Here is a 26,355-nt window from a genome sequence, read left to right as displayed (position 1 = left end):
TGTGCTCTCACTGGGTCCGCCTGTTGCTATCCCACACCTGGGATCCACCCATGGGCTGCCTGAGTGCCCGGGTCTGGGGATCTTTCCTGCCTGACCCACTGTACTGCTGGCTCCACACCTCTTACCAGTCTGGCTGAATGGTTCATTATTGTCGGACTTCCGTATAGTTCAATTTTCTGTGTTTTGGCTGCATTTTTGTTACTAAAACTTTGCTGTCTTTAAACTTGGTTGTGCGAGGATGCACAGTGTTTCCACCTATGCCTCCATCTTGGCGAAGTCCCCTGATTTGCCTAAAGCTTGAGGGATTTAAAAATAGAGTGGTATTTGTGGAACTACAGAAAAATGGATTAAAAGAACAAATGAAGAATCCACAAACAACCCCACTTAGTAAACACTACATTTGAAACCTGTAAGGAAGGGCTGGATTTGTCAATAGAAAAGTTGATGCAATTGTTTTCTATTTTGTGGGTGGGGATATAAACCCCTACTTCCTCCTACTGACCAAAATAAAAATTAAAAACTACCTGGAAAGAAATATAGGTAAATTAAAGGGCTACATGTAAAAAAACACAAAACTATGAAAGTTGCAAAAGAAAATATAGGCAAACATGCTTATACACGTCATAAGGAAAATATTCTCAAACAAGGCATAAACCACAAGAAAACCAGAAAATATATAAGTCAGAACACCATAATGGAAAAGATGACTGATAAATCTGAACCCATCAAAATCTAAAACTCTAATAAATAGAAGTAGAACAATTGAGTTTGAAACAGAATGTTTATAAAATATATTAACAGCAACACTAGGAGCTCCAAAAATAAATTTTAAAATACAGTATCTGAAACACTTTTTTATTTTATATTATTTATTCTTAGAGAGAGGGGAAAGGAGAAGGAAAGCGATATAGAGAAACATCAATGTGTAAGAGAAACATCAATTGGTGGCCTAAAACCCAGGCATGTGCCATGACCAGAAATCAAACTGTGACATTTCGGTTCACAGGCCAAGGCTTAATCCACTGAGCAACATCAGCCAGTGCTGAAACACTTTTTCTTTTTACTATTTTTAAATTGGTAGATGAAAAATAGCCCCAAAGAAAAACTGGCAAAGGACATGATTAAGTAACTGACAGAACAGGAAATAAAAATGGCCCCAAAATGTAAAATGATGCTCAATCTCACAGGTAATCAGAAAAATGGAAACTTAAAAAATTAAATGTTTTACCCAACAGCTTGGTCATAATTTAAAAGATTAAAAACATCACGTTTTGATGAGGGCACCAACAGGACTGATGGATATATTAGAAGCTGGTATACACTCTAAGGGCAACTTAGCACTATATTTTTTTAATGTATTTTATTGATTATGCTATTACAGTTGTCCCATTTCCCCCCATTTCATTCCCTTCCACCCTGCACACCCTCTACCATCCACATTCCCCCCTTTAGTTCATGTCCATGTGTCATACTTAGTTCTTTAGCTTCTACATTTCCCATACTATTCTTGCCCTCCCCCTGTCTATTATCTACCTACCATCTATGCTACTTATTCTCTGTACCTTTTCCCCTCTCTCCCCCTCCTACTCCCCTGTTGATAACCTCCATGTGATCTTCATTTCTGTGGTTCTGTTCCTGTTCTAGTTGTTTGCTTAGTTTGTTTTTGTTTTAGGTGTGCTTGTTAATAATTGTGAGTTTGCTGTCATTTTACTGTACGTTTTTTTATCTTCTTTTTCTTAGATAAGTTCCTTTAACATTTCATATAATAAGGGCTTGGTGATGATGAACTCCTTAAACTTGACCTTATCTGAGAAGCACTTTATCTACCCTTCCATTCTAAATGAAAGCTTTGCTGGAGAGAGCAATCTTGGATGTAGGTCCTTGCCTCTCATGACTTGGAATACTTCTTTCCAGCCCCTTCTTGCCTGTAAGGTCTCGTGAGAAATCAACTGACAGTCTGATGGGACCTCCTTTGTAGGTCACTGCCTCCTTATCTCTTGCTGCTTCTAGAATTCTCTTTATGTTTTTTAGAAAAGATTTTATTTATCTTTAGAGGGAAAGGAAAGGAAAGGAGAGAGAGAAATATTAATGTGTGGCTGCCTCTCGTGCATCCCCTGCTGGGAACCGGCTTACAACCCAGGCATGTGCCCTGACTGGAAATTGAAACGTGGTTGTTTGGTTCACAGGCCTGTGGTCAATACACTGAGCTACACTAGCTAGGGCTAGAATTCTCTCTTTATCTTTAATTTTGGCTAATGTAATTATGATGTGCCTTGGTATGTTCTTCCTTGGGTTCATCTTCTTTGGGACTCTCTGAGCTTCCTGGATTTCCTGTAAGTCTATTTCCTTGGCCAGATTGGGGAAGTTCTCCTTTATTATTTGTTCAAATAAGTTTTCCACTTGTTGCTCTTCCTTTTTCCCTTCTGGTGCCCCTATAATTCAGTGTTGGAACATTTAAATATGTCCTGGAGGTTCCTAAGCCTCTCCTCATTTTTTTGAAGTCTTGTTTCTTCATTCTTATGTTTGGTTGTTTTCTTCTTTCTGATCCACTCCATTGATTGGAGTCCCAGTTTCCTTCCCATTACTATTGGTTCCCTGTGCATTTCTTTTTATTTCACTTAGTGTAGCCTTCATTTTTCCATCTACTTTGCGACCATATTCAACTAATTCTGTGAGCATCCTGATCACCAGTGTTTTGAACTGTGCATCTGATAGGTTGGCTACCTGTTCGTTACTTAGTTGTATTTTTTCTGGAGCTTTGATGTGTTCTTTTGTTTGGACCATTTTTTTTGTCTTGATGCACCTGTCAGAGCCTTAGGTGTTCACCAGGGTGGGTAACACAGGTCGCTGGGTTGTGATGCTATAGGTGGGGCAGGAGTCTGAGAAGGAACAATGGTGCTTGCTCTGCTGTCTACCAGATTTTTGTCACTTCCCCCATGCAAATTTAGCCCTTTTGGTGCTGATTCCTGGTGGGTGGGTTTGTGTATGTTCTAAGACCCTGTGGGTCTCTCCAACAAACTCTTCTCTGAGGCTGGGAGTTTCTCCCGGGATCTCAGTCCCCACAGGTGTTTCCAATCGGTGTTTTAAGGCCTTATTTCCCTGCACTGGGATCCTGGGTTGTGAGATCTGTCTCACTTCCCAGTTTTGCCTGGTTTATCTGCACACGAATGTGGGACCGCCTGGCCTGCCAGCCACCTTGTGCACCATACTCCTCCACAATCCGCTGCCTCACTGGGTCTGCCAGCCACCCAACTCCACCCCTCCTACTGGTCTAGATGAATGTTTCTACTTTAACTCCTTGGTTGTCGGACTTCCATACTGTTTAATTTTCTGTCAATACTGGTTGTTTTTTGTTTCTAAATTGTTGTCCTTATTTTGGTTGTGTGAGGAGGCACAGTGTGTCTACCTATGCCTCCATCTTGGCTGGAAGTTTTAGCAGTGTTTTTAATATTTAAAATATGCATATCTTCAATTCCACTTCTGTATCCTCAAAGAATACACATGTATATAAAGAAGGAAGTAAAAAGATGTTAATTGTTAACACTCACTATAAAGCAAAAACTGGAAACCCCAATTAACATGAAAATAAATTAACCTAAGTAACAGCTAATAACAATACATATATTGATATGGAAATATCAAGATGTTTTTAAACAAAAATGCAAGTTGCAGAACAAAAGATAAAATATGATGTCATTTATGTTTTTACCATTTCTACATAGTATTGCAATTGGCAAGGTGGGCATATCAGAGGGTACATTCACTGTATCAGAATATACTCATTTCCCTTATATCGTTACCAGCTCCTTCCTCCTCAAAGTCTGAATCTAGCAGTCTGCCAACAGACTATCAATAACACAGAAGAAGTGGTGACCACCAGGAACACCAGTCCATCTCCCCACTTTCTGCAGTAAGCCAAAACTCCAGTGGCTGCCTGAAATCAGGACAGTACCAAACCCTGTATACAGGGCTTTTTCCTACACACACACACACCTATGAAAAAGTTAAATTTACAAATTAGGCACAATAAGAGATTAACAATAACTAGTAACAGAAAAATAACAATATAATCAAATTTATGTAAATGTGTCCTTTCTAAAATTATCTTATCACACTCTACCTACCCTTCTTCTTGTGATGCGAGATGACATAGTGCCCACTGATGAGATGAAGGGAGGCGGAACTTTCCATTTAATATTTTTGGACTGTAGTTGACCACAGTAACTGAAACCACAGAAAGCCAAACCACGGAGAGGGGAATTACTGAATTTCTCCTCCCCTCTTATTTCCCCTGTCTAGTCTACCTCTAAATCATTTCCATTGATTTTCTCATGCAAAAAGCAAACGTTCATGAAGCATGTGCCACCACATATACACTCAGGATTTGGTAATGAAAGGAATACTTTAGGAAAGGTTCTTCCAATAGTAATAGGCAAACAAAATGTCAAGCAAGGGGCGAGGGGAGGCAGCTGAAAGACTAGGTATCAGGCCAGGCTCTCTTTGTTCTGTTCAGAGCTGTTCAGGGCTTTCCATATCTGTAAAATAAAGGCCTAATTCCTGAGCCTAATCTCCAAGACAGTCCACAGTCCAGGTTCAACATATTTTCTAATCTCTTTTATTACTTCTTCCCAAGTACGCAGTTCAGCCTGACATTAGCATGTGCCCCTACCTGTTCAGAGTTCCTTCCCCCTTCCTAAACCTGGCCTCTTTTAAAATTATACACTCAAGATCTGTTGTTTAATGGGCACAGGGGTTAAATTTTACAAGATGATGAGTTCTGGAAATTGGTTGTGCAACAGTGTGAATGTACTTACTACTACTAAAAACGTGTACACTTAAAAATGGTAAAGATGGTACATTTTATGTTACATGTATTTTACCACAACTTAAAAAAAATTGGAAGCTGATTTACTTTAAGACTTAAATCACACCGTCCCCACTCCCCATGTCTTCTGTGACCAACCCACTCCCTCCTCTTTCCTCTGAAGCCCTTGAGCTTGTGGTATCTTTACAGTTCACAAGGCTTCATTGTCACCCACATTCTTACACTCCCAATAACTGTCCACCTGGCTTATCTTCCCCTTCCAATCTGTCTGAGCCACCTTACTCAATAAACATCTGCTATTGATTGAATGGCCTCAGAAGCAAAATCAAAGTGCAAAGAAAATGATAGATCACAGTAACTGCTTTAATATTAAAATATTTATTTTTCTAAAAGATCACATAAAAGTTGGGGAAGGAAAGAAAGGAGTTAACTAGCCTGCATCAAGATCTGAGCTGACAAAGGACAGAGAGCTGCCTAAAGAAACTGGTAGCTGGAGCAAGGGGCAGAGCTTGGCACGGCCGCAGCCGGGGTCAGCCAGGTTCATGGCGCCATGGAGAGCAGAGGGGACAGCAAACTGCTTCCCCAATCACCGTCCTTTTCAGGAATGGAGGAAGCAGGAGCTCACTCTTTGGACATGTTCTTGATGGTCTTGTGCTCCTTCATGGCCTTCTCCCACTCACTGCCGTTGAACTCCTCAATGACCACACTCCGAACGGTGCCCTCATCCAGGCAGTGTGGAGCGATTCCTGGAGGGAAGTGGCACAGAGAAAGGGGTCCCCAGGATGTGTGAGACCAGGTGCTGTAATGGCTCTGGGACAGCCCACACCTTCAAGCATCGCTATATTGCACAGGAGGCTTTCTGAATGATACACTAGAGTTTACAGTGTCGGCCTCAGGGCTTATCATCCTCATCTCCCAGCTGGGGAGCAGGCTTCCTGAGCCAAGGGGTGGCCAAGGCTGGACTTCAGTCACCACCAAGCTGAGAGCACAGAATAGTAGAAAGACTCAGCCTACAGAAATCTCGGACTGACAGGCCTTTTCCAGGGCTAAGACAGTTAACTCTCTAAGCCTTAAATACCTCACATCAGTACAGGACTTGGCACTTTCCAAATGCTTTTCCTGAGCCTCAAGGGAGGTGAAAAGGAGTCTCTGTGTGACACATGAGAAACACACGGGCTACAAAAGAAATGGGCCAGAAGGACAAGGGTGATGTGGGACCTCCTGTCACAGGAAGGTCATGCAACAGCTGTCCCAGCATAGCTCTGGAAGTTGCTATATACAGGGTCTAAGATGCCTCAGGAGTGTTCTCAATGCTGCTTTCCACTCAATTTTCCCTGCAATTGGCATCATTCTGAACAAATGTTTAAAGATTGTTCTCTCCCTCCTGATCCAAGTAGGACTTGCAGAGAGACTTGTGGTGGGGAGTTCTCCTGTTTGTGTTGTGAACCAGCCAAAACATTTTTAATGGCATTATCAATGCTCCCCATTCTTGCTTCCTTTATCCCTTTAGCCGCTGTTGTTAAAATTCCCTCCCCCTTTCCACCAGCCCATCTTCTCCCCCTTCCTCCCCACCTCTCAATGTTGGCCAGGTGGCACACAGCACCAACAGCACCAGTAATGAGAATCAGGATCTGGCTGGTACCTGAATGACCACAGCCAGTTCTACATCCCATTGTTTCAAAAAGGCTCCACCAAAGAGCCCTGTTCAACCAAAACATGCATGTGGAAAAGCCTCGCCAAGTGGGTGTCCAGCCAAGGGTGCCAGTGCCCACCTTTCTCAGCAGCATAACCACCCAGGACGACCCCAGGCGATTGTGTGTCCCTGGGCTGTGGCCAATGCCTGCACTCACCAAAGCCACCAGGGTTGGAGCGGGGCGTGTAGAAGCTCTGTACACCGCACCTCTTACAGAAGGTGTGCTGCGCCTTATGGGTGTTGAACGTGTACGTGGTTATGCTCTCGGCCCCCTGAGAAAAACAGACAGAGGGGTGCTCTCTTTACAAAGAGATTTTTTTTGTCATTAAAAAATGTATCTTTAAAAAGACTCAGTGGGTTGGGAAGCCCTCCTGTAGGGTTCTCAGGATGATGAGGACATACCCAATCTCCCAGAGAATAGAGGCTTCTCCGGGGCAGGGAACCGCCCACATGGCCTGGAGATGCATCAGGGCAGGTGGGTCCTGGACCCAAAGAAGTGGCAGCTCATGCCTTCTCTTGGGTCAGCTGCACACAGAACAACTCAGCTTTGTGCCTTCTCCGGTCCATGGGAAGACAGCATGCCCTGTTAGTGGCAGGCAGAGAAACGTCTGCTCCTCAGGGATCGTTCTAGGGGCTGCCTCTTCCTGTCCACACACAGCACTGCTCAAGATCTTAAGAAAACTGTTAAATGTATTTGAATTCATCTACAAAGGACAAACTAAGAAAAGAATATTTGCCAGAGATCACAGATAGAGGGCTGATTTCCTAAAGAAATAATAAATGGGAAATTGGGCAAAGGACGTGACTAAATAGTGAAAAGAAAAAAACAAATAGCTCTTTAACTTGTGAAATGATGTCTACATTCATGAACTGCAATGAGATACTTTTCACTTTCATGGCCAGGGGGGCAAAAAATCAAAAATTTGTTTAACCCAGCAGTGAGGCGTATGTGGAGAAACAATGCACTCCTATGTATCGGCCACAGGAATATAAACCGGTGAAATCTGGCATCTGCCAAAACTTTAAATGAACATATCCTTTAACACAGCAACTCCGCTTCTAGAAATTTATCCTACAATTAAAATTCCATATGTATCCAATGTCATATGTATATAGACATTACAACACTGTTTCTAATGGCTTAAGACAGGAAAAATGTAAAATATCCATCAATAGAAAACTAATTAAAAAATTATGGGCACTCATAAAATGGAATATTCTGGAACTTTTGAAAAGAATGTGGTAGTTCTATTTACAAATACTAATATGGAACAATCTATGAAGTTTCAAAGTTAAGTGAAAAAGCAAAGCATAGACTTCCGGCCAAGATGGAGGCATAGGTGGAAACACTGCACTTCCTTGTACAACCAAACTTAAGGACAACAAAGATTTAGAAACAAAAACACAACCAGAACAGACAGAAAACTGAACTGTACCCAAGTCCAATAACAACAAACCATTCATCCAGAAGGGTAAGAGGGGCGGAGTCAGAGCCTGGCAGAGAAAGGTCCCGGCAGGAAGAGGCAGTGGTTAGCAGACCCAGGCACAGGGAAAACACAAGCAGACTCAATCCATTGAGGTGCACAAGGAGGTTGGCTGACCATGGAAACACATTCGCACACAGATACACCAGGCGAAAAAAAGGACAGTGACACAGACCTAGCAACCCAGGACCACAGAGATGGGAAATAAATCCTAAAAGCACCAATTAGAAAAACTTGCCGGGGTTGAGGTACCAAGAGAGGCTCCCAGCCTCACAGGAGAGTTCGCTGGAGAGACCCACAGGGTCCTAGAATGTACACAAGCCTACCTATTCAGGGACCAGCACCAGAAAGGCCCAATTTCCTTGTGGGAAGTGGCAGAGTAGACAAAAATCTGACAGAGAGTGGAACAAGTGCCATTGCTCCCTCTCTGACCCAACCCCCACATACAGTGTCACAACCCACCACCCGGGTTGCCCTGTCCTGGTGAACATCTAAGGCTCCACCCCTTACTACATAACAGGTGTGAACAGACCAGATATGATGGCTCAAACAGAACAGATCAAAGCTCCACAACCAATACTTTTAAGCGACCAAGAGATAACCAACCTATCAGATGCACAACTCGAAACACTGGTGATCAGGATGCTCACAGAAGTAGTTGATTTTGGTCGCAAATGAGATGAAAAAATGAAGGCTACGCTAAGCAAAATGAAGGAAAATGCACAGAAAACCAATAGTGATAGAAAGGAAACTGGGACTCAACTCAATGGAATGGACCAGAAGGAAGAAAGAAACAACCAAACAAAAGAATGAAGAAACAAGAATTCAATGAGGAGAGGCTTAGGAACCTCCAGGACATCTTTAAACATTCCAACATCTGAATTATAGGAGCACCAGAAGGTGAAGAGGAAGAGCAACAAGTGGAAAACTTATTTGAATAGCTCATAAAGGAGAACTTCCCCAATCTGGCAAAGAAAATAGACTTCCAGGAAGTCCAGGAAGCTCAGACAGTCACAAAGAAGATGGACCCAAGGAGGAACACACCAAAGCACATCATCATTATATTAGCCAAGATTAAAATGAAGGAGAGAATCCTAGAAGCAGCAAGAGATAAGGGGACACTCACCTACAAAGGAGTTCCCATCAGACTGTCAGCTGATTTCTCAAAAGAGACCCTACAGGCAAGAAGGGGCTGGAAAGAAGTATTCCAAGTCATGAGAGGCCTACATCCAAGGACCTACATCCAAGATTGCTCTCTCCAGCAAAGCTTTCATTTAGAATGGAAGGGCAGATAAAGTGCTTCTCAGATAAGGTCAAGTTCAAGGAGTTCATCATCACCGAGCCCTTATTATATGAAATGTTACAGGGACTTATCTAAGAAAAAGAAGATAAAAAAACATTTATAGTAAAATGACAGCAAACTCACAGTTATTAACAACCACGCCTAAAACAAAAGTAAAATAAGCAGACATCTAGATCAGGAGCAGAGTCACAGAAATGGAGATCACAGGGAGGGTTAGCAACAGGGGAGTGGGAGGAGAAGAAAGGGGGGAAGGTACAGAAAGTAAGTAGCACAGACAGTGGGGAGAAAATAGGGGGAGGGCAAGAGTAGTGTGGGAAATGTAGAAGCTAAAGAACTTATGACACATGGACATGAACTAAAGGGGGGGAATGTGGGTGGTAGAGGGTGTGCAGGGTGGAAGGGAATGAAATGGGGGGAAATGGGACAACTGTAATGGCATAATCAATAAAATATATTTAAAAAGCAAAGTATAAAACTATTTTTGTAGTATAGCACCATTTCTATTCTTTTAAAAATACATAAAAAAGAAAAATAAATAAAACAAAAAGTAAAATAAAATTAAAAAGGGCACACATGCTGGTATGTGCGTGTGTGTGTGTGTGTGTGTGTGTGTGTGTGTGTGTGTGAGTGGCTGGGCTGGAGGCCTTTGCATCCCTCCTCCCCACCACCAGAACTCCCTCAGAGCTTTGTGCCTTCTAGTAACAGAGCTCCTTGAGGGGCCTGGTCTCACCCCACAGCCACTTCACCACAGAGGAGCAGCAAAGAACAATTGAACAATTGCCAAGTGTTCTGGAACCATCCAGTTTTCTGACTGTGCACTTTTCCCCAAGAAATTACTGACAGGAACTGGGAGCTGCCTCACACCCTGCTTTACCCTTTCATTACTGGAAGCCACCCTGTGACGTTCAGATCCTCATTCTCTGGTTATTCTGCATGTCCACCAACCTGACCACAGCCTCCTGCTCCTCACCAAAATGCATGGCCTGCCATCATCCAATTGCTATAATCTCAACCTCTGTGGTCGTGTCTTCTGTCTCCATTGTAAATGAGAAATCACCACTGTCCACCATATTGACAAATGTAACAATCACATCTCTTGACCATTGGATTCTTGTTCTTCCTAACCTGACCTCTCAATGCCACTCCATCCATTTTGGAACACCCCTCCGAGGACACCACACTCTCCTGTTTTTTCCTACTTCTCAGGGCTCTCTATGACTACTGGCCTGCCCCAGGACTCTGTCCTCGGCCCCTGCCCTCTGGCTGCATCTTTACCCAGCTGACTAGTCTCTTGGCTCTATATGCCATCAACAAGGCAACAGCCACCAAACCAAATCTCCTGCTCTGCTCTGCACAACCTCAGCCTTTAAAGCAGCTGCCTACTTCCTCTCTCTATGAATATCCAACAGGCCTCTTCAACTGAACATTCTCAAAACAGAGCTCTTCATTCCAGGACCCCCACCCATGTCTCCCACAGGGTCTGGGATCTCTATTCACCCGGTCACTTAGGCCCAACACTATGGCTGTGACTGACTCCTCTGTCCTCCTCATCTGCATGCCCAACCCCTGAGAGTTCTGCTCAGTGTTTCTCTAGAACAGTGGCTCTCAGAATGGGGTCCTCTGGCCAGCAGCATCACCTGAACATGTAAGAAATGTAAATTCTTATCCCCCCACCCTGTCCCAAGACCCACAGGATCAGGAGTGGGGCTCAGCTGTCTGTTTTTGCACAGGGACTATGCACACATGAGGTTTGAAAACCATAGCTGTGAACTTCCAGCCAAGATGGAGGTGTAGGTGGAAACACTGTACCTCCTTGCACAACCAAAATAAGGACAACAAAGATTTAGAAACAAAAATACAACCAAAACAGACCAAAACAAATACTGAAGTCTGACAACAACAAACCATTCACCCAGACTGGTAAGAGGGGTGGAGTTGGTGGCCGGAGAAGAGGGATTGTGGCAGGGAAAAGAGGTGGTTGGCAGACCCAGGCGAGGGGAGGAAACGAGCAGACCCAGTGAGGTGCGCAAGGCTGCTGGCTGACCACGGACACACATTTGCATACAGATACACCAGGCAAAAAAAATGGACAGTGAGACGGGCCGTACAACCCAGGACCCCAGAGATGGGAAATAAAGCCTAAGAGCACCAATTAGAAAAACTTGCCAGGGTTGAGGTGCCGAGAGAGGCTCCCAGCCTCACAGGAGAGTTTGCTGGAGAGACCCACAGGGTCCTAGAATATACACAAGCCCACCCACCCAGGAACCAGCACTAGAAGGGCCCAATTTGCTTGTGAGAAGAGGCAGAGAGGACCAAAATCCGAGAAAGAGCACAGCAAGCACCATTGTTCCCTCTCTGACCCCGCCCCCACATAGTGTCACAACCCACCAACTGGGTTGCCCTGTCCTGGTGAACACCTAAGGCTCCACCACTCATACATCACATGTGTAAACAGACCAAAAAATTATGGCTCAATCAGAAGAACAAATCAAAGCCCCAGAACCAATACTTTTAAGTGACCAAGAGATAACCAACCTATCAGATGCACAACTCGAAACACTGGTGATCAGGATGTTCACAGAAGTAGTTGATTTTGGTCGCAAATTAGATGAAACAATGAAGGCTACACTAAGTAAAATGAAAGAAAATGTACAGGGAACTAATAGTGATGGAAGAACACTGGGACTCAAATCAATGGAGTGGACCAGAAGGAAGAAAGAAACAACCAAACAAAAGAATGAAGAAACAAGAATTCAAAAAAATGAGGAGAGGCTTAGGAACCTCTGGGACATCTTTAAACATTCCAACATCTGAATTATAGGGGCACCAGAAGAGGAAGAGGAACAGCCACCAGTGGAAAACTTATTTGAACAGATCATAAAGGAGAACTTCCCCAATCTGGCAAAGGAAACAGACTTCCAGGAAATCCAGGAAGCTCAGACAGTCACAAGGAAGGTGGACCCAAGGAGGAACACACCAAGGCACATCATAATTACATGAGCCAAGATTAAAATGAAGGAGAGAATCCTAGAAGCAGCAAGAGATAAGGGGACACTCACCTACAAAGGAGTTCCCATCAGACCTTGCAAGCAAGAAGGGGCTGGAAAGAAGTATTTCAAGTCATGAAAGACAAGGACCTACATCTAAGGTTGCTCTATCCAGCAAAGCTTTCATTTAGAATGGAAGGATAGATAAAGTGCTTCTCAGATAAGGTCAAGTTCAAGGAGTTCATCATCACCAAGCCCTTACTATATGAAATGTTAAGGGGACTTATCTAAGGAAAAGAAGATAAAATACATGTATAGTAAAATGTCAGCAAACTCACAATTATTAACAATCACACCTAAAATTAAAACTAAAACAAGCTAAGCAAACAACTAGAACAGGAACAGAACCACAAAAATGGAGATCACATGGAGGGTTAGCAACAGGGGAGTGGGAGGAGGAGAGAGGGGGAAAAGGTACAGAGAGTAAGTAGCATACATGGTAGGTGGAAAATAGATGGGGGGAGGGCAAGAGTAGTGTGGGAAATGGAGAAGCTAAAGAACTTATGACACATGGACATGAACTAAAGGGGGGGAATGTGGGTGATAGAGGGTGTGCAGGGTGGAAGGGAATGAAATGGGGGGAAATGGGACAACTGTAATGGCATAATCAATAAAATATATTTAAAAATAAATAAATAGCCGTGGCTGGTGTAGCTAAGTGGATTGAGCGTCGGCCTGTGAATCAAAGGATCGCGGTTCGATTCCCAGTCAGGGCACACACCTGGGTTGCAGGCCAGTTCCCATCAGGGGACACACGAGAGGCAAACATACATTGGTATTTCTCTCCCTCTCTCCTTCACTTCCCCTCTAAAGATAAATAAATAAAATCTTTAAAAATAAATGAATGAATGAATGAATGAATGAATAAAAACAAGCAGCTAAAACTTGCTCCTTCAACAGACTGTAACCAAAAAAGACAATACTGCTCTAGAGCACAAAAAATACATTGATAAGCTGGTCCACAAAGAAAAAATAAGGGAAAAAATATCAATTCCGAGACCCTAGAGTCCAAGGCTGCACCTGGAGATGTCCAGAAACCATCTGTCCTGGGTGCTCAGCAGCAGAGGTAAACAGGGTCCACAGCCTCCAGCAGGCATCCCAGGAGAGCACACTGGCAGTCTTCTGGGCTTATGGGAAACATGCAACAGGCACGCTGCCCGCCTCTCCCACCTCCCCTACCAGTCACATGGAGGATCAAGGAACTGATAAAGAATAGGACACAGTTCCCTGGCTGGGTAGCTCAGTTGGTTAGAGCATCATCCCAATGTGCCAATGTTGCGAGGTTGATCCCTGGTCAGGGCACATATAAGAACCACCAGGAGGGCATAAATAAGTGAAACAACAAATTAATCTCTCTGTCTCCCTCTCTCCCTTCCTCTTTCTCCCTAAAAGCAATATTTTTTTCAAGTTTTATTTTAAAGTTTAAAGTTTAAAGTTTTAAAGTTTAAAGGAATAGAAGACAAATCAGCCCAAAGTATCTGAGATTAAGTCTCTCCCTACCTAGGAAAAACCATTACTCATGCATTCATTCACTTGGTCTTTCCCAAGAGACACTGAGTATTTCCTTAATGTCAAGACTATGAGGCCAGGAGCTGGGCAGACCTGACAAATGATGGTGTTTGGAGACCCTCACAGTCTAGTAAAGGAGACAAACGTGGAAGCAGATGATTACCCCAAAGCACAGATCTGTCAGACCACAACTGGGACAACCAAGGGGAACCAAGGATGGAATGAAAACCCTGCCTCATGTTACCAACAGTGTGCCAAAGCCCTTCTAAAAGAGTTTCTACTGCTTGACCACAGATTTTAATTCTATGAGAACTGAGCCTAAAAAAATATTTTCTAAATTATCAAAGATTTATACACAGGGACTCCCGCCAAGATGGAGGTGTAGGTGGACCCACCTTGCTTCCGTGCACAACCAAATCTAAGAACAACTATTTTTCACAACGATAAACACAACAAGACCACACAGAAAATCGACAATATGGAGTCCGAAAAAAGGACGAAATGCTCGGCTAAATAGGTAAGCCAGCAGCGAAGCTGGTTGACCAAAAAGATCCCTGACCTGGTGGCACGCAAGCAGCCAAATGCGCAGACTGTGGGCTAGCTACGGGCCCACACAGGGAAGAGGCAGGGCTGGCTGTCTGCGGTCAGTAGAGCATTTGCATGCAGATAAACCAGTGAAGAGGGGAGCATTGAGACCCCACGGCGCGGGGCAGCAGGCTCGCACAATTCTGCTTGGATAAACAGGCTGGGGCGAGTGGTGGGACGGGACAAACTGGGCTAGGGAGAGGACCACCATTGCTCCCTCTCTGACCCCGCCCCCACACACAGCATCACAAACCAGTGACCTGGGTGGCCCCACCCTGGTAAACAACTAAGGCTTCGCCCCTCTTACTTACTTACTGGCACGAACAGACCAAAAATGGCTCAAGAACAACTCAGAGCCCCAGAACCGATAAATCTAAGTGATGAGGAAATAGCAAAACTTTCAGATGCACAGTTCAAAACACTGGTTATCAGGATCCTCACAGAACTGGTTGATTTTAGTCACAAATTAGAGAAACATATGAAAGCTAAACTAATTGAAATGAATGGTAATGCAAAGGATACCAATAGTAATGGAAAGGAGTCTGGGACTCAAATCAATGGAGCAGACCAGAAGAAAGCAAATAATGGCCAAACAGAAAAGAATGAAGAAACAAGAATTCAAAAAAATGAGGAGAGGCTTAGGAACCTCCAGAACATCTTTAAACGTTCCAACATTCGAATTATAGGGGTACCAGAAGGGGAAGAGTCATGAGTGGAAACCTTATTTGAACAAATAATAAAAGAGAACTTCCCCATTCTGGCAGAGGGGAAATAGACTTCCAGGAAATCCAGGAAGCTCAGAGAGTCCCAAAGAAGTTGGACCCAAGAAGAAACACACCGAGGCACATCATCATTACATTAGCCAAGATGAAAATGAAGGAGAGAATCCTAGAAGCAGCAAGAGATAAGGGGACACTCACCTACAAAGGAGTTCCCATCAGACTGTCAGCTGATTTCTCAAAAGAGACCTTACAGGCAAGAAGGGGCTGGAAAGAGGTATTCCAAGTCATGAAAACCAAAGACCTACATCCAAGATTGCTCTAGCCAGCAAAGTTTTCATTTAGTATGGAAGGGCAGATAAAGTGCTTCTGAGATAAGACCAAATTCAAGGAGTTCATCATCACCAAGCCCTTATTATATGAAATGTTAAAGGGATTTACCTAAGAAAAAGAAGATAAAAAAGTTGGACAGTGAAAGGACAGCAAACTCACAGTTATCAACAACCACACCTAAAACAAAAGCAAATTAAGAGGACAGCTGGATCAGGAGTGAACCATAGAAATGAAGATCACATGGAGGGTTAGCAACAGGGGAGTGAGAGAAGGAGAAGGGGGAGAAGGTACAGAAAATAAGTAGCATAGACAGTAGATAGAAAATAGATAGGGGGAGGGTAAGAATAGTAGGGGAAATACAGAATCTAAAGAATTTGAGACACGTGTTCATGAACTAAAGGGGGAAATGGTGGGGGAGGGGCATGCAGGGTGGAGGGGGGGAATAGAACAAATGTAATGGCATAATCAATTAAAAAGTTTAAAAAAAAGATTTATACACAGGGAGGTTCACCACATTGTTGTTTATGATTGGAAAAAATAGCACTCAATTGTTGGGAAAATGCTCTGCCTGGTTTCAGGAGTTGTAATCGCCCCCCATGGCTAAGGCTGAGTGAGCAACCTCCAGAATGCGAGCCACTAAGGAGACAAAGCTTATCTCTGGCAGCTGTGCTGCTTTTGCTTCATTCCCTGCCCCCAACACTTGGTCAGTTAGTCTATGATGGGTATGACCCCCTCAGAAAGGGGGGCAACCTAAGCCAGACACGATCACTTGGGAGGCCATCATGGAAGGACTCAGGGGGCTGCAACAAAGAGGGAGCGATGGACCCTCACCCCCCAGCTATTCTGACATAGCCCAAGTCCCCATGTTCTCTGGGAGAAGCACATCCTGGCTCTAATCCACTTAAGTTTGAAAACTTATGATGGGGAAGGTGGTGCAGCTCTTTGCCGCCTAGAGTAGGTTCCAGGTGATCAGGCCTAAGAAAGAACATGTAAAATCCTATGAAACCTGCTTTGTTTAGAATACTCTCATTTAAATGATAAGGGTCCAAGCAAGAAGTTTATTCCTCAAAGTTTTATGGCTCTTTAGCTATCTGACCCTGACTGAGAATAAGCCCTCAGTCTTTGAATGCTATCTATTGTTTGATCCTTACCTGTATTCTTGTGCAAACAAACCCAATAAAAGCCCCTTGAGGAAGGGGCTCCTGGCCCTTGTCCTGTGAGGGATCAGCCACCTTTCCTTCCCAAGCAGATCATGTCTTGGTAGTTTCACTTTCATCCGTGGTGGATGGGGGGACTTTGAGGGCAAAGTTGCCCCCACACTCAACCTCTAAGTTCAAATACAGACATTTGTTTATAGTAGATCCACATAACAAAACATGGTGTGAACACAGGAACAGTAGGGTCAGTAAACTAGGAAATGGTGTGGGAAGGAAGAGACTGAACAGTGGAGGGAAGACCTTTCACTGTGTATATGGAAGGCCTTTGTACCTTCCAAATGTTGCACCGAGCACAAACAATTTCCCACAACAATAAAGTTTGAAATATATTTTTGTTGGAAAATGCTAAAGACAGTTATAAAACAGAAATAAAGGTAAAATCCTACTTTGATAAAACATATATATGTAGATGTATTTATCTGTGTAGAAAATAATGCACAAAGATATAAACCAAAATATTTTTAATGTTATTTCTCTTTTTAAGATTTTGTCTATTTAGTTTTAGAGAGAGGGTAAGGGAGGGGGAAAGAGAGGGAGAGAAACACTGATGTGTGAAGGAAACATCAACCAGCTGCCTCCCGCAGATGCCCTGACCAGGGACCAAACCCACAACCCAGGCATGAGCCACACTAGTCAGGGCTGTACATCAAAATATTAGCAGTGGTTCCCTTTGATTGATAGGATTTGGGTGATCTTATTTATTTGAAAATATTTCCTCAGTAACATAAAATAAGCGTCCAAAATATAAAGGAAAAAAATAACACAACCTTTTAAAAAATAAACATGACACCTGGTGTCCAGGAAAATTAAAGCCCCAGAGCAGCCCTGCTGTGCTCCTCTCCTGCTGCACTCCAGAGGGTGTGCTGTCGGTGGGGGACTCACCCATGGGCTCTGCATCTTCAACCCTGCTCTTAGCACTAACCTTCAGGAGCTTGAAGTGAGAAGCAGGAACAATGAAGTGTCTATTTTGCTTCTTCTTGCAAACACTGCAGCTACAGAAAGACAGAGCAAGTCCCAGGTTGTGAACAGCCATCTGTACCCTCTGAGTGCCTGACGGGCCCAACCTGATTGGCTTTAAGAGCCTGCTGACCCCAGAAGTGAAGCTCCTTTCAACACTATTCAGGGAAGGGGGAGCTCAGGCAGATGCACAGGCCACCTGGGGTCTCTGCCCACAGGTCTCACAGCCAGCAGTTGAGACCATGCAACCTGGGAAAACCAGAGCCAAGAGAGCCACATTTCTGCCAGGCCCACCCCACCCCCCAACCCCATCCTGCCTGCCCCTGGCTCATTACAGTGAAGGGACCCACTGCATTCTAAGGACACCTATATCCGGCACGGCACAGTCTAACACCTCTGGGACAGCCACACACAGGTGGACAGGGAAGGCTGTCTCCCTCTCTCCTCATCCACGCAGCACAGAGAGCCTAGCTCCAAGGAAAATAGGTCCTCAGGATCACCATCTTTGGAATTCAATCTAAGCCACATCTTTTCAGTCTGCCTTCAAAAAAATTCTAACTTAGTACAGAATCCTCTATCTAGAGGATCCTATAATCCCCTAGTATAGAATCCATGGTGCTGTCCTGGCTAGTATGGCTCAGTTGGGCATCATCCCACAAACTAAAAGGTTGCGAGTTCAATTCCCAGTCAGGGTACATGCCTAGGCTGCCAGTTTGGTCCCTGGTCAAAGCACATATAAGAGGAAACTGAGCAATGTTTCTCTCTCACATTAATGTTTCTCTTCCTCCCCCTCTTTCTAGAATAAATAAAAAAAAAAAAGAATCCATGGTGCTTCTCCAATCTGGACTCCACTCTTAGTAGCCTGGTCAGTTCCCCATTTGAGTAATTCCATGATGTATTTTTCATATATAATTCAGGTGCCAGCCAGGGGCAAGGGGTACAGAAGCCAGAGCCCATAGTCCTGGTTCTGTCACAATGCCAGGGAAGGTGCTAAAAAGCCAGCCCCCCTTTCCCTCAAGCCTGGAAGTGCTGTTTGCCTCACCTGAAGGACGGTGAGAGGGCCTGGAGAACGTTGAGCTCCAGGTGCATACACCCACTCATTTACCGCCCTTATCCCCCCAACACTGAAGACTCTGCCCAAGGAATTTCACTCAGTGCCCAAACTGACTGACTTCCAGCTAACCACTCCCTCGCCCACCAATAGAACTGTCTGGGGGTGACTCTCCCTGGCACAAGCCACAGGACCCTGCTCTGTGTCACCTGGGGCTGTACTATAGGAATGAGCTCTCTCCCCACCTCTTTCATGTACACACACAACAGACTCAGTTATTCTTAGCCTCCATCTTTTAAAAAAATGTTATTATTAAAAACTACTATATACTACAGGAGAAAGAATAAAACAATGAGCCCTTACATACCCATCACCTGACCCCAACAATTACCAGCTGTATGTTGATTCATCTATACCCCAATCTCCCAGCTGATGTTGAAGTACCACATTCTAAGTCAGAAGTCCTTTTCAACTAGATTGGGAAGAGAAAACACTCACTTGCAGTCAAAGATGTGTAAGTCTGCCGAGGCCCAGACTTCAAAGCGAACTGCTCCACAGTGGCAGCCTCCCGTGTGTTTCACCAGGCCCTGGTACTCACTACATAAAACAGAACATCAAGAGGGTAAGAATTCCTGAAGACTCCAGCAGGTCCCCACTACGCAGCACGTGCTTCTTCTCTCTTCTGTTGTGGAAAGAAAGCAGCAAGATGGACAAAACTCTTCTCTACATGACAACAGATGCCCCTGCTTTTGAGGAGGAACTGTGTGTGAATTTATAAAAGAAAGGTCTCGGTGCCTTCTTTGTCCATGAGCTCTTGGCTTGTCTAAGAACTCTTACGAGTTCCATGCCTTACATGTTAAATGGCAAAAGAAAGCACTCCAAAAATTTTGGACAAGGCAGGGTGGGAGGAGTGGTGGGAATTCTAATCCCACCACTCAAACATTTTTTATTTATATGTCAAATATTTACTAAAACTTTTTTTTTTATTTGCTAAAACTTTTTACGAACCAAGTGAACTGCACTGAAAAAAGTAGTAACTGAGATACAGCAGGCATGGTTCCTGGCCTTATGGGCCTTAGGTAGCCATCAAACAAATAAGCCAAATAATATTCAAATAATTGTGATAAAGGTGGTCAGGCCAACTATGAAAGAGAAAGACACAGGGACCCTACCAAGTCTGAGGGTTCAAACAAAAGCCTTCTGAGAAAGTTACAACAGCCCTTATAATTTTGCTATATACCCCTCCAGTATTTTACATATACATAACTTTTTACAGAGGTATACATACACATTACATACAACTTTAATCCTTTTAAAACTTACTATATATAATCAAGCCCTTAATTGAATAGGATTAAGATTTGATAAATATCACCAAAATGCTTTCCAAAATGGCTAGACACTCTTATCAGTCATCAATGAAAAAGCACTTCACTGTACCTTGCAAGCAATAATTATAGGAAAAACAGCTTGCTGTAGTTTTAATCTGTAACTATTTGGTTATTAAGACTACATGGGGGGACGGATAAAAAGGTGAAGAGGAATAAGAGGTACAAACTTCCAGTTATAAGTCACAGGGATTTACTAAGGTGCAGTACAGGGAATACAGCCCGTAAGAACACACTAACCCTGTGTGGTCACAAAGTTACTGGACTTGTGGTGATCGTGTCATAAGGCGTTATAAAGCGTTATAACATGAAATCACTATGTTGTACACCTGAAACTAAGATAGCATTGTATATCAGCTATAATCTTTAAAAAAATTTAAAGACTGAATGCTTTATCATGTGTCTCTACAAGCTGAATCAGTTAATTTGATGTAATTTTTTTCTGCATATACAATTAATGCTTCCTTGTAAAAACTTAAAATGTTACAGCATTTGGTGACATTAAAAATTAGTCTCCTATAACCCTAACACCCGTAGGAATCCAGTCAACTATTTTGCTACATAGTCTTCCAGACTTTTTTTTCATACACTATTTTAACAAAAACAGTGCAGAATTATACATTCCTTTTGCACATAAGTTAATATGGTGAGTTTCGGTTTTTTACAGGTAAAAAAAATATTCAATTTATAGTCCAAAGTGATAAAAAGTGAGGTACACAAAAATCCAAATAGTGTGTCTCTGAGGGGCAATTCTCACTAAGAGAATTTCTTCTGGAACAAAGACAGGGAACATTTTTATTCAATTGGTAATCTTCAGGTTGTTAGGCAATTGTTAGGTTGTTCTTGTTTCTTCTAGGGTTTCCATTGTTCTTTCCGATTCATAAAATAATCAACAATGGGAGATATTATTAGGGAGCTAAAATATTTCTCTGTAGCACAGCTGTTCTCCAGAGCAGGGATCTATATGCTACCACATTTGGAGAAAACAAGGCCGATCTTGCCAAAGGGAACATTAATAGCCCCTTCCTAACATCATGGACAGACACTCTGTAACCCTCCTTTGGCCACATAAGGAGCTGGGGTTTTTCTCCTGCAGTATCAAAGCTGTGGGAGCGCAGGGAGAGTGCGCCGCCCAGGAGCATCTGCGGCGGAAAACAGAGAGGCTCCCCCATCTTGGGGACCCGCATCGCGCTCCTGGATCCCAGCACCTCTTTGTGCGCGCTCTAATCTGGGATGCAGCAACCCCTCCCCGCCGCCCTGCTCCCTCCCAGCGAGCGCGCGGAACAAAAACGGGATTTCGCATCCTAGTTGATTCAAAACTTCTATTTAGCTTTTCTCATCCCCATACCTTGTCCCTCCCACCCCTTCCAAAAACACCAGCGTAAATATAAAAAGCAACTCGGGTATGAGGAAAGACGTGGCATTTGTCTTCTTTTCACTGGGAAAGACCCGAGCACCCTTTGCCCACCAAGGCAAGAGAAGCGATGGCTGTCCCAGGAAACAACCTTCGTGTCCCAGGGCGCCGTTGAGTCCCTCTATAAGATCCAAGGCGGCGCCCCAACCTTTCTCGAGGAGAAGCCCCAACTCCAGTCAAGGCCGCTACAATTAGGAACGAGCTTGGTGTCACCGGGGGAAAGCGCAGCGGTCACATTACGGGTAAGACATAGAACCTAAAATCTGTCCCAAACCCGCAAGTAGGCGGGCCCGTGACCCGATTCCCGAGCTGAGGGGGTCAGCGTGGCCCCGGCTCTCCCGCGCCCGGCCCAGCCGCACTCACAATGTGTCCAGCAGAAGCTTAGCGGCACCCTCGAAGGTGAGCTTCTGCCGCTTCTGGAACGTCTCCCAGCGCTCCCTCTGGTCACCCAGGTCCAACGTGGCCACCGAGGACGTGGTAGTCACCGGGGTCGGAGGCGGTGGCGGCCGCGGCAGCAGCGCGGGCTCCGGTTCCCCGGTATCCGCCTCCTGGGCCAGCGGCGACGACAGCCTCGGCCGCTGCTTCGCCGACGGCTTCCAACTCGCCGCCAGGCTCCTGTTCTCCACTTGGCCCGTGGGACGCCGTGTGCGGGTGGCGCCGGGAGCCGAGGCGGCGGCGGCGGCGGGAGCCCTTGAGGCCCCAGGCCGCTTCTGCCTGCGCTGCTCCGAGGACGCGTTGCTCCTTGTCTGCCGCATGGCTCCCGCAGCCCCGCGCTTAGGCCTCACCGCCCGCGCGTCCTCGCTGCCCCGCGCGCTCCCTTACCCTCAGACCAACCTGCACGCCCAGGGGGCGCTGCGCCCGCCAGCCCCGGCCCTGGCCTCCGGCTTCAGCCCTGGTCCTTGGCTTGCCTCACCTGACTCCTCCCCACCGGCTGCGCACTAAACTGAGTCTCAGTTCGCCCCCTCGCCTGCCTCCGGGCCTGCACCTGCCAGCTGTATCATGCAGTCCAAACAAGACCGCGCTTCAGGCCTCCGCCCCGGACACCCAGAGCCTGTTTGCACCAGCAGAGGTGCCTCCGTCTCTTCTGAATCCGGAGGGCTGTTTCTTTCCTTCTTGACCTAGGGGGTCGTGGATCAGCCCTGAAATCACAGCCACATCCCAGCCGGGAACCCGCGGTAACTTCGACTCCAAGAGTCGCACACTTATCTGGAGCTAGTGTGCACCTGAAATGAACGAATGTGTGTAAATGGCCTGGCACCAGCTACCTGCTGGACAAAGAGCAGCCGAAACCACAATTCTTAAACTTGTCTTTCCCACTTTACATAAAGCTCTGTGTGCGTGTGTTTTGCAATTTATTAATTCTAAAAAAAAAAAACCTGTTTACCATGGACAACAGTTTTTTTAGAATTAATGAATGAATGAAACCCTGACTAAATTACGTGATTATGGTTTTGTTGAACACAACACCAAAGTCTGAAGCCAAAAATCGCAAGAACCAGTGATGAAACCTAGATATTTTACACATATATTCAAAGAAATGACATTTTCTCTAACTCATTCTCCTTTTTTGTTTTCTATTTTTTAAATGCCAACTTTCTTCCTTATTCTGTTTTTGTTTATCTTTAGTTTAATAGTTTACTGAGTTAAATACATAATTCCTTTATTTTCAGTGTTCTTAGTAATAAAAATATTAATAACTATAAATTTTCCTCTAAGTATAGCTTTAGCTGTATCCATTAGGATTTTATATGGTGTTCTCTAAGAATTTTCTAGATAAGCTGTCTTAATTACTTTCTTAATTACTCAATCATGAAATCAGAGTTGTCCAAATTTGTTCTTCAAGATTATTTTTGTCCTTCTAAGTCCTGTGCATTTCCATATAAAGTATGGAGTCAGATATTAACTTCTACAAAGCAGCCTGCTTGATATCAACCATACTTCTCACGCCCTCTAATTTAATATTCCTAAGTTCATCCCTTTAATTTTTGTTTTTGCCATACCAATAGTTTTTTCTAAAGGAAATGTTTTAAATTTAAAAAGAGAGGTTTAGAAGAACAAAGAGAAAAACAAAAATAAATAATAACTGAAAACCACAAAAAGTAAAATAAAAATAAAAAATTAAAAGGGAAAAAAATAAATGAAAGAAATGTAAAAAGATTCACAATAATGATTATTTCTCAGCTCTATGAGATTTGAAACATAATTATAAAAGGCTAAAACCAAAGGATTCACTCCTACATTTTTCTTTTTTAAAAAATCCAGATGGTTTGTCACATCAAGAAAGTTCAGCCCTGACTGCTATGGCTCAATTGGTTGTGCCTAGTCTGGCCAAGAGAAAGGTCATGGATTGGTTTCCTGGTCAGGGCAGTCCATGCCTGGGTTTTGAGTTAAGTTCCCCAGTCTGCTTTCTCTCTCTATCTCCCTCCCTTCCCCTCTCTCTAAAAATAAATAAATAAAATCTAGGAAGAGAGAGAGTAGGGAAGAAGGAAAGAAGGAAGGAAGGAAGGAAGGAAGGAAGGAAGGAAGGAAGGAAGGAAGGAAGGAAGGAAGGAAGGAAGGAAGGAAGGAAGGAAGGAAGGAAGGAAGGAAGGAAGGGGAGGAAAGGGAGAAAGGAAGGAAGGGAGGAAGGAAGGAAGGAAGGAAGGAAGGAAGGAAGGAAGGAAGGAAGGAAGGAAGGAAGGAAGGAAAGGAGGGAGAAAGGGAAAGTTCAGGCTCTGGCCAGGTAGCCGAGTTCATTAGAGCATGGCCCCCATAAAGCCAAGGTTGCAGGTTCCAACCCCCAGGGCATGTATAAGCATTAACCAATCAATGCATAAATAAGTGGAACAACAACAAATTGATGTCCCTCTCTCTCTCTCCCCCACCTTCCTCTCACTCTCTAAAATCAATAAATAAAAAATAATAAATAAATAAATCTTTAGAGGAAAAAATGTTACTGTGGCCACAGCCTTAGTTGTTCTCTGAATCACTGCCCTTCCTCATGGTATGATCACCCCACCAAGGACGGAAACGTGTTCAGTTGGTGTCTTAGGGTTATCCTGCACATCTATCTTGATTGCTCTATACTCAGGTAATTCCCATTCGAACCCATCTATTGTCAGGTTCATGTCAGCAAACACCAGAGGTCCAATAAATTGAGCCTGGTATCACCTTCAAGGTAAACAAATATTGTGGGGAGATTTCTACCAGGATAATTGGGTATGTTGGTTGTTGAAATGGCTTTGATAAATTTGATCTCAGGAAACTTTCTGGCAAGTCCACTGAAGTGCTGATTGATCAGCGTGCAGAAGGGAATCCCTTGTTTGTAAAGGTTCAAGATCACACGGAAGCCCTCTCCAGCTTTGGTAACTTCCTGAACACAGTCCTTTCCTGAAATCTGCAAAACTTTTCCAAATTCGTTCTTCACTTCAGTTGCTTTCCATTCAGCCAGTCTCTGCTGCCTGTACATTTCAATAGCTCGTTGTTCTTTCTCATTAAATTCGTCTTCTCTATCCTCCAGTTCTTCAAAAGTCGTATCATGGTTTTCAGAACTGACTGGTGAAGGACTAGTTGCTCCTCCTCTTTTGCCTTCTTTTCCAGTTCGTTTAAACTTTCCTTCGTGGGCAAGATGCCCCTTTAGCGTAAGATGTCATTCCACTCACTGTCTGCCTTGGGGTCCTGAATTTTGTCTCAAATAGCTCGAACCAGCCTGGCCAGGGCAAGCCCCTCTCCACTCCCCTTAACCCGACCCCCTGCACGAGCTCTCTTTTGCGCATGCCCCCATGTCTGTCTGTCTTCTTTCCCTCCCTCCCTCCCTCCCTCCCTCCCTCCCTCCCTCCCTCCCTCCCTCCCTCCCTCCCTCCCTCCCTCCCTCCCTTCCTTCCTTCCTTCCTTCTCTCCTTCTTTTTCTTCCTTCCTTCCTTTCCTTCCTTCCTTTTCCTTCCTTCTTTCCTTCTCTTTCTTTCTTTCTTCTCTTTCTTTCTTTCTTTCTTTCTTTCTTTCTTTCTTTCTTTCTTTCTTTCTTTCTTTCTTTCTTTCTTTCTTTCTTCCTCCCTTCCTTCCTTCTTTCTTTCCTTTCTCTTTCTTTTTCTTTTTCTTTCTTTCTTTCTTTCTTTATTCATTCTTTCACTCCTCCTCAGAGTTAGACCAACTAATGTTTTTCATATTACTCTAGTAACTATTTGATTGAATCAAGTCAACTTAATTCCTAGAATCATACTGTTTAGGCACATATCTTTTTAATTGCCTGCTAGGGTTTGGGGTGTGCAATAACTTGATTCAGCTGTTTTCTTCCCTTCAAGTCAATTTAACAGTATATCTTTAAGATAAAATTCTAATTCATGTTTTTCATTTCTAAATCAGGCTGAACTTTATTTAGACTGAAGTGTTTTTACATATACGCACAACTTCACAATCACCACCCAGATCAAAACAGAACATTTCTAGCATCATAAAAGGGTCCTTTGTCCTCCTCCCAGTCAGCCCTCTGCATGGGTGACCACTCTTGCTTCACCACCATGGTTTTGAACTTCCTATAAGTGCACCTATATAATATGTACTCTTGTGTATAACTTATTTTACTCAGTGTCAGGTCTGTGAGTTTCATCCATGTTGTTCATGGATGATAAATGTACCTATGGTTCATTTGTTTTCACTGATGTGTAGTATTTCAGTATATGAATATAGTACATTTTATTTATTCTTTCTATTGTTGAAGGACATTTAGAGTGTTTTCAGTTTGGGGCTAGTATAATAAGAGTGCTATGACTTTTTTTAATCAACCATTTTATTTTCCTCAAGATTTTGTGTGACAGGAAACAAGGAAGAACTTGGCTGGACAGTTCTTGCTTT

General features: G+C 43.9%; 1 protein-coding gene and 1 pseudogene across 1 annotated transcript; both read right to left on the bottom strand.

The window, feature by feature from the left end:
- Positions 1-5,184: 5,184 nt before the first annotated feature.
- Positions 5,185-22,558, bottom strand: CENPV (centromere protein V). Its single transcript, XM_037166058.2, has 5 exons — positions 21,889-22,558; positions 19,222-19,320; positions 17,638-17,707; positions 6,676-6,790; positions 5,185-5,571 (listed from the first exon to the last, which is right to left on the bottom strand). Exons 1-5 carry the CDS (start codon positions 22,278-22,280, stop codon positions 5,447-5,449), a joined length of 801 nt encoding a protein of 266 aa, XP_037021953.2. The 5' UTR covers positions 22,281-22,558; the 3' UTR covers positions 5,185-5,446.
- Positions 22,559-24,474: 1,916 nt separating this feature from the next.
- On the bottom strand, positions 24,475-25,280 carry LOC119064687 (phosducin-like protein 3; annotated as a pseudogene).
- Positions 25,281-26,355: the final 1,075 nt, after the last annotated feature.

This window comes from Artibeus jamaicensis, unplaced genomic scaffold (genome assembly GCF_021234435.1).
Source record: "Artibeus jamaicensis isolate MK-2021 breed Jamaican fruit bat unplaced genomic scaffold, CSHL_Jam_final contig_419, whole genome shotgun sequence".
In the NCBI taxonomy this organism is placed as follows: domain Eukaryota; kingdom Metazoa; phylum Chordata; class Mammalia; order Chiroptera; family Phyllostomidae; genus Artibeus; species Artibeus jamaicensis.
The sequence above is the reverse complement of the archived record's forward strand: the minus strand, read 5'-3'. Positions and strand labels throughout refer to the sequence as shown.